The sequence below is a fragment of the Orbicella faveolata genome, unplaced genomic scaffold, assembly GCF_042242905.1.
Source record: "Orbicella faveolata isolate gen_17 unplaced genomic scaffold, um_ofav_v1 contig_12, whole genome shotgun sequence".
NCBI lineage: Eukaryota > Metazoa > Cnidaria > Anthozoa > Scleractinia > Merulinidae > Orbicella > Orbicella faveolata.
In genome coordinates, this window is record NW_028301539.1 from 34265001 (window position 1) to 34273253 (window position 8253).

An 8253-nucleotide genomic window follows, 5' to 3' on the forward strand; every position below is an offset into this window, starting at 1 on the left:
ATCAAAAACTGTCTGTTTCCAGGTTTGTGAATGTCAAAAGAAAGTAAATGAAAACGATAAGGAGCTGTAAGCACCGGGTTGGATTTACAAAGATAGCCTGTGGTATTCTGTACAGAAAATAAGTAGGTTTAGTTACATTTAAAAGATGTGGAAGACTTTTAAAAGTTGGTCTTTATTTTTGAGGAAAGGAAATAAGTGGTAGGAAAGGAGAAGCTTAATAAGAAGCTTGCTATACATACAAGCATAAAATTCTACTGTTTCTATGTTCAAGGAATTTTGAGTGAGTACACTCCAACAGAGAATGGAGACAGACGGATTGTGGACATCACGGTAAAACATCTACTGCATCACTCTGCTGGTTGGGACAGAGACAAGGCTGGGGATCCTGTGTTCTGGAAGGTTGGCAAGTACATGGATGTTGCTGAGCCTGTGGCCCCTGGAGTTTTGATAAAGTATATGATGGGAAGAAAGCTTCAGTTTGGTCCAGGTGAGTGAGAATATGGAGAGAGATCATCGCTACGCTAGCGCGCTCATTTGATTGGCTGTGATTTGTCACAAAGTGTTCCTGTGAAGTGTTTTAAAACACTGGGCACTTTCTATTCTGCCAAAAATTCTGGGATTTTAGAAAGGAGGCAAATGGTTCGGAAACTTCCTTGGAAAGCTTCCACAAAATCCGAAAATTGTTGAATTTCTGAAAAACGAACTATTCAATCGAAAATTCCTGAAATTCCGGGAGGAAAATCAAATGGAACAGAAATTTCCGGTAAGAAATTTTCGAAAATATGGATATTCCTCCCGAGGTTGTTCTCTTCTCCGGAAATTCCGGGAAATTCTGTTTCATTCGACACGGGAAATTCCAGGAAATTATAAAAACCGGAATTTTTGGTCGAATGGAAAGCGCCCACTGTCACCAATCTGCAGCTCACTTACACGACTTGTTACGTGATAGTTAATTATCACGACGCTTGTTCACATGACATGACACAATTAAATGAAATTCAAGTTCCTTGCTGTTGCTTTCAAAGGCAAAAGACACGCCTATTCCAATCTCGGTTATACCGTTTTGGGACAAGTGATCGAAAGAAAGACAGGACAAGCCTATGAAGAATTCATGACGGGTCTGTTGAAGAGTGTGGGTATAAACCAAATGAAAATCGGCCGAACTCGGAAGAAAGATCTTGGCGATGAAGAGGTAAGAGCTGGTGTCTTAAGGAGCTATCCCTTTCTCGGCGTTTTTGGAATCCCCTTGATCTCCCTTATTGGGAACCCCCCTCCCTTATTGGAATCCCCTCTCCCGCTATCTTCTTAGACATGCGAAATTCCGAGGGATATGGCTTCCTAACCTACAGTGGCCTCCTTTAGACTCATTGCTATTTAACCCCAGGCCACCCCAGTTTTTTTTAAATTCAAGATGGCGCTCGCTCCCTCAAAGTCTCCTCGCTTTCTCAAAATACGCCAGCCTTGCTAGCTACAACATTGGTGACAAGGGTTGGGCAACCTCATTCTATACGCATTTTGCCCCTCCCCACCCCTGTGAAACACTTTCATCCAACACAAGTTTGCATTTTGCCATTTTCCATTCTCCAACATTGAGGGGAATGGTGGTGGGGGGGGGGGGGGGGGAATGGGGGTGCTGACACTTATTTTGTAGGTATTATGGTTATGATCTAATGTTTTTCACATTTTGCAACACAATTTGTCCATGGTTGTAACTACTTGCCTCAGAATTGTCTGAAACGTTAACCGATAGATTTTCAGATTAAGCCTATATGTTTATTGTCCATTGTGGACATTTGTTTTTAGGTGGAATATTTTCACAATCGCCATCCAAGGATGGTGAAGTCAGTATTTCCCGACGGGGGCAGAGTGCCTCCACAGTATGGGAGGTGGACCATGGAAGAGGCTGATGCGCATGGCGGGTGGACCGCGACCGCTGCTGATTTATTGCACTTCCTCCTCGCTCTGGAGCATGGTGTGAATGGTGGCAGAATTATCTCAGCCGAAACTTTTGGAACAATGCTTGAAAAACCGTCCTTTGAAAAAGACGCGGAAGAATGGTACGGGTTTGGTCTTGACATCCGAGACAATGGTAGCACTTGGGGTCACAGCGGACAAATGGAGGGTACCTCGGGTGTTTTAACGCGCCACTGTGGGGGATATGCTTGGGCACTGTTGTTCAATTCCTGGGCTAAAGACTTGGATCTAGACGGCTTGGTGAAGTATGCGTTGAGTCGCATTGCCTCTGTTACAAATCAACATATTTCATGTGTCATCCCCGACGCCATAAGGACAGAGGACAATCGTCAGGTCATTAAATTGATGATACCAGTCAGTGATTTCTGGTCATTGTATGAAGATTTGAAACGAGGAGGATTTGATTTGACATGGCTTAACGCCTATAAAATGGCGGATGCTGTACACTTTAACACGATTTTCATTCAAAGCTGCGGCTTAAAGCCGGCTACCACTGTTTATATTGGATTAACAGCCGACTCGTGTCGCGACCATGTTAACAGTCTCGTTGGTCTTCGGCCTTTCCATATCGAGAGCTACGTCGAAAACAACGAGCTTCTGTATGCTGTGCTTTTAACTCCTACAAATGGAGTGTCATGGACGTTAAATTACGATCTCACTGTCGCTCAACATCGAAAAACCATGCCCATAATGTTTAAAAGTGATTACAACTTAACAGTACAATGCCTAACTGAGTTCAAGGGTCGGTTACACGTGACAGCTCTATACGAAAAAGTCCCGAATGGCGAATGCATCGCCGAATTTGACCTTAAACCGGATTATTACCAGTTTGAATTTCACAAACAAGCCAAGCAGGGTGTGACGTTATCTTACGTCAGGGCCTATCACGTGAAAAGCAAACCTCGGTTTAGTGTAGTCTGGACCAATCAGATTGCGCGCTTAAGCGGAACAAGGCATAACGTTTCCAAATATGGCTTTTTGTTCGAGCTTGAAGAAGCAGCAAAGAAGAATTTTTACGCGCAGTGCATCAGTTGTTATGTAAGTGAAGATGTCCTTAATTTTGTTGCATCGTGGAATAAAGAAATAGTTCAAGAAAACTGAAACCCTGGACCCGGTTGTTTCCAATTTAGTTGTTTTTCAACGTAGCGCCATGTTTACGTTTCTCTTTCAAAACTGGGAACCTCTCAGTGACTTGAAAATAACCTTGGCCTGTGATCAAGCTTTACTGCATTTGCGCTTGGTAAACCGTTGTCTTTTCGCCAGTCATATAGTAGCAATAACAGAACTCTAATTTTAAGAGGTTTCAGTAGCATGAAGCAACAAGAAGTATACCCGAGGAGTATATTCTCTCAAAAGACGTACAATGTTTCCTGGGATCAAAGCCAACATTTAACTGATTTATTTTTTAAATAACATAGGTACATAAATACATCACGAGCCCGGAAGCAATCTGTCTCGTTACGATCTTTGTTCGTATTTCTTATGTGTGAATAATTGAGACGAATCAGTTTACCAGTTCGCTTCTCCTTGGTTGTTCACTGGGGGGATAAAATACCTTTCCAGCGTCTGTTTTATAACAGAATAAATGAGCGTTTTGCACTAGAATGTGATCTATCCGGCGGACTAATTTTACGTTATCCACCATCTTAGCGTTTTGATACTTTTCATTATCGCCCGCAGGCTTTGTTTGTCATACATTTTCCTATGACGTGTTGTTATCTCCAAATCTTTTTCCTGTTATGTCAAGTGTTTCAGTAACTTTATCCTCTTGTTATAGTGTCAGGGGTGTAATATTTCCTTGCTATCTTCCTGAGTTTCATCTCTTTATATCTTCCTTGGGTTCTACTTCTCCTTTGGGGTTTAGTCTCGTTAAAATATCTCTGTGGAGTTCTACCTCTGGCTATCTTGCTATCTCCCTGGCTGTCTTCCCGAAATTTTACGTATTGTCTCCAAGGGCTTCCACCCCTTCTTTTAGTTTCTCCCTGATGTTATATATCACTCGCTCTCTCCCAGTGGTTTTACTTCTCACTATGTTTCTGAAATCACATCTTTTGCCATCTACTTGGGGCTTACCTATCACTCAGTCTTCCTTAATTTTTTAACCTCATGCTTTCTCCCAAATATCTCCAGGGGGGTAAAACTCTGGAATTCGCTTCCCGCTGCACTCCGCAACTCAAACTCCTTGCCTTTTTTAATAGAATTAATGCTAATGTATTAGCTGCGTTAGCATTTTAAATCTGTTTAAGTAATTAGTGTCTTAAAGTTAGTACTAGTAATTAGTAATACATAATTATAGAGTAAATAACTTAAGATAGTATTAATCTTCCTGGTTTTGGCTTATAGCCACATGCCCCTTGCATGTGGACATCAGCTTTTTGCCTTGTATTTTGTAGTTGACGGAGGAAGCGTCTTTAATTAAAGTTTACCTACATACCTACCTACCTACCTACCTACCTACCTACCTACCTACCTACCTACCTACCTACCTACCTACCTACCTACCTACCTACCTACCTACCTGCCTGCCTGCCTGCCTGCCTGCCTGCCTGCCTGCCTGCCTGCCTGCCTGCCTGCCTGCCTGCCTGCCTGCCTGTCTGCCTGCTTGCCTGCCTGCCTGCCCATCTACTGACCTACCCACAGTTTAGCTATCGGGCTCATCCTTCCTGAATACAAACTCGGCAGGTGGCACAGGCGTGGCGGGTGCTCTGATGTACCTGTGTTTCTTTCGAGACAGTTCCTGGTACATCCATGAGTTGTCTGAAAACAGGTTCATGTTTGGACAAGTATGAATATTGATTACTCCTTCTTTTTTCTCGCGTGACCTCTCAAGAGCGACATTCGCATTTGCGCCCGCCTTAAAATGGCCTGCTTTTGAGGTCACTTTTTCTGGAGCTTGTTTCTTCACGCGTAACGTGGAGGGCGGTAATGCAGGAAGTGGTTTCTTTACAAACGATTGAACCTTCGTGTTCAATTGGTAAGTTTCGGATCTGGAGCGATTTTGAAGTTGCTGTACGGTCGATACCTTTCGGGTGGCTACATCACCTGGTTCGGATCGTGCTCGTGACCGTGCGACACTAATAGTGCTGATCGATTCGAAGTCGCCGTCTTCGCTGTTCGGCGGGCTTGGAATGTCTGATCCGTAAGCCTTCCGCTCAATAATTGGGTTGTTTTCAGAATATGTTAAAGTTGATAGAGAAGGAGCTGCAATAAACTCGCCGCTTGTTTTTTCCGCGTTTGATGCTGTCTCGATATCAGAATTTTGATATTGTTCTGAACTAACATCAGTCAATGCCGAAATCCTTTGATCTGCATTTATCGTACTTAGCGACGCTGCTGCGTGTGCCGTCTCGTGATATTTTGCGTAACGCTTCAATGATTTCTCCGTTAAAACAGGAAATCTGCTTTCTCCAGTCAACCCTGTGCTTTGTTGTACTCCACTCACTTTTCTTCCACCCTTTCCCTTCAAATTTTTCTCTAATATTTGACGTTTTAAACGTTCAAGTTTCTCTCTCTGCTCTGCAGAAATCCGCGTGGGGTCTTCCACCTCGCTATCTGAAAAACTTCTGCTCCTGGTTAGCTCTTGATCAGACGTTCTCTTCCGCAATAAATTCCCCTGCCCTGGATCGAGAAGACTTGGTTTGTGTGTTGGAGAATCGTTTTCGAAGTGTACCAAACGTTCACTGTTTACAGTGGCGCTTTCCTCGCTTTTCAGCCGGTTAAACTTTGATTCTTTTCGATGTGCTCGACCAGAGAACGACAATTTCAATTCTTCACCCTCGTCAAAGTTTACGCGAGACATGGCTGGAAAAGTCGACGTCTGTACAACCCTGTCGTTCTCGTAGTTGTTATGTGAAGTATCTCTCCTTTCGTGAAACATATCCCCTTCATTCCAACCTGTAAATGGAACAGACGTTAGTCTCAAGTTCTCTGAGTTCTGCGGACTCGTGCGTCGTCTGTCATCAGGCTCTAGTTCTAACTCGCTAGTGCTTTTCCTTCGAGTGTTTATGGCCTGCGGCGTCAACGTAGCTCTTGGTAATGACTGTGCTTCACTTTTACGTCGAGTCCCAACTCTAAAACCTGAAATCGAAGTCTCTTGGCCGTGTAACGGCCCTTCGATCACGAAACTTTCGGCTTCCGCATTTCCAGTCTCTCGACGCAGTAGACTTTCTCGTAAATCTGCTTTATGTCCTAACTCGTTATCATCAACATCTTTTCCCTGATCCCTATAAATCTTCGAAACGTCAATGCCCTGAGATATGTTTTCTCTGCCATTTACTGACGAACGTGCCAAAACAAACCCATTAATCCGATTTTCAGCCATGGTATAGTACAAGACTGACGAACGTTATCAGCACTATAATATGCGTGTGCAGTTTCATCATCGAGAAATCTTATGACTCTTTAATGCACGGAAGCGTAAAATTGATAGGCGTTGTACCACCGAAATGTTATTTGCATCGCAATTAGTCTCATAGCTTTGCAAACACTAATTATTGATCACGGCAGGATATAAATAGCGCTTGTTCCATTGTGTATATAAAGTGAATTACCTGTCATGAAATTGTCGTCATTTAAAACTTGGTCAAATGGATGTCACTCACGCACAATACTCTCTTGTTGAAAAGCAGCCACTGTCCTCTCAGTCTTCTTAAATCTTGCGATAGCATCGCAAAATTCGCTTGTTATCTTCGAAATTCATCCAGGTAATTCATCCGTGTCATTCGTAAGTGTCACTCCTTGAAGTTCACTGTGTTTGAGGAAATGTCGCGAAAGCTTTGTGCTATTTCAACATGTCGAATATACATAATGGCTTTTCAGTAGAAAGGACATATCTTCCGTATTGTATGAAATCAAAGCCTTATGAAATTAAAACAAAAATTTAAAAAATGTGGCATTAATTAATTTAATATGGCATTAATTAATAAAGAGTAATCGGTTTACTTTTATAGACACCAATTTTTGTTGAGCCAGAATTTGTGGTTTTACGGAAAATTTACGAGTGACAAATGACACGCATAAGCGTCTGCTTTAAAAAGATTTGCCCTTTCGCCCCTTTCTTCGCTTACTTCGCCACTAATTTTCTGGCTAAATTTAACCCCTGAAAGTAAGTTAATCAAGTGGTGAGTAAAACAAAAAAATAACAAAAAACGAAAAAAGAAAAGAAAACAATGAATAAAAAAAGAAGATGGAGAAGAAAACGCATTCGTCTTATATATTCATACATTCTTTGTTCTTACGTTACCTTTCTTCTTTGCTCTGCTTGCCAACTAGTCCAATCGACCCTCCATGACTGATTTCCCGCACCTTGTGGGAAACCTTTAGAATTAAACATTAAATTTGAAGAGCCTCAGTGATTCAACAATATAACTTTACATGACGTGTCAACCTGTTTGTTATGTTACCACTGACATAAGTTCAAAGATGCAAAATGGCGGTCGTTGGCAGCCTTGCGAAGGTAAGAAAACCATTGCTATTAGCTTTTCGTTTCATCAGAAGCTATCATGACTCCAAACGTAGGCTGCTGCAACATAATTCTACTCTCCTCTCAAGGCAATCTCGATGCGCATGTCTTTTTATAAGGAGACTTATCTGGTCTTCTCGACAAGACGATTTGACAAGAGCTCTTTCGGATGCTGAGAAAATTGTTGGCTATCCGAAGTGGTTCCAGAATTTGCGACATCTGTTGAGTGATGAAATCTCCAACATCGCCATGTACATGAAAGGGTTCGCTATGAGCAAGCATCCCATGTTGCGAACAGCTCGAGGCTTCTTATCAGACGACAAAGATACTGTGCAAACCCGTCCCGGGGTATCCAATCGATGGAAACCGATGGTCGGAAATTCAATCGATCAATCGATATCATTCGATAAAATTAGTTAATTGGTATCGATTGGTATCGGCCAATCGATGACCAATCGATAACCACACATAAACCATTCATCACTTGCTATCGATTGGCTCAGCAACCTCGAACAGACGTCACGCACGCTACCTGTCCGATCATCCGCCATTTTTAGGAAGCCCTGGGGACGAAATTGGTAAAACAAATTCCGACCCAGTCTTCTCAACGCAAAGAATATACCCCCGTTGCACGTGTACGTGAATTACCCACTTGCCCGTCATTGCCTTTCCGTGCCATAATGTCTACGCAAGACGTCCGAATAGAGGCTTTACTGAATATAGAGTGCATCGTCGAAGGCTATCATCTTTGCCGTTTTAAGGTCAACGTCGGTGAATTCGAAGTGTTCACTGCAAACAAGAAGAGGGGAGAACGCGGA

The 8253-nt window shown here is 42.6% G+C and overlaps 2 protein-coding genes across 2 annotated transcripts in view; one reads left to right on the forward strand and one right to left on the reverse strand.

Moving 5' to 3' along the window:
• Positions 1–3077, forward strand: part of LOC110067839 (uncharacterized) — a 6690-nt gene extending 3613 nt beyond the window's left edge. Inside the window, exons 4-6 of the mRNA XM_089283430.1 lie at positions 272–487; positions 1026–1192; positions 1804–3077. Coding sequence (XP_089139556.1) covers positions 272–487; positions 1026–1192; positions 1804–3075 — 1655 coding nt within the window. The 3' untranslated portion in view covers positions 3076–3077. The remainder of the gene's footprint in view (positions 1–271; positions 488–1025; positions 1193–1803) is intronic.
• A 263-nt stretch (positions 3078–3340) lies between these two features.
• On the reverse strand, positions 3341–7164 carry LOC110067817 (uncharacterized). The gene is made up of 2 exons (XM_020775154.2): positions 6525–7164; positions 3341–5868 (listed from the first exon to the last, which is right to left on the reverse strand). Exons 1-2 carry the CDS (start codon positions 6529–6531, stop codon positions 4616–4618), a joined length of 1260 nt encoding a protein of 419 aa, XP_020630813.1. The 5' UTR covers positions 6532–7164; the 3' UTR covers positions 3341–4615.
• Positions 7165–8253: the final 1089 nt, after the last annotated feature.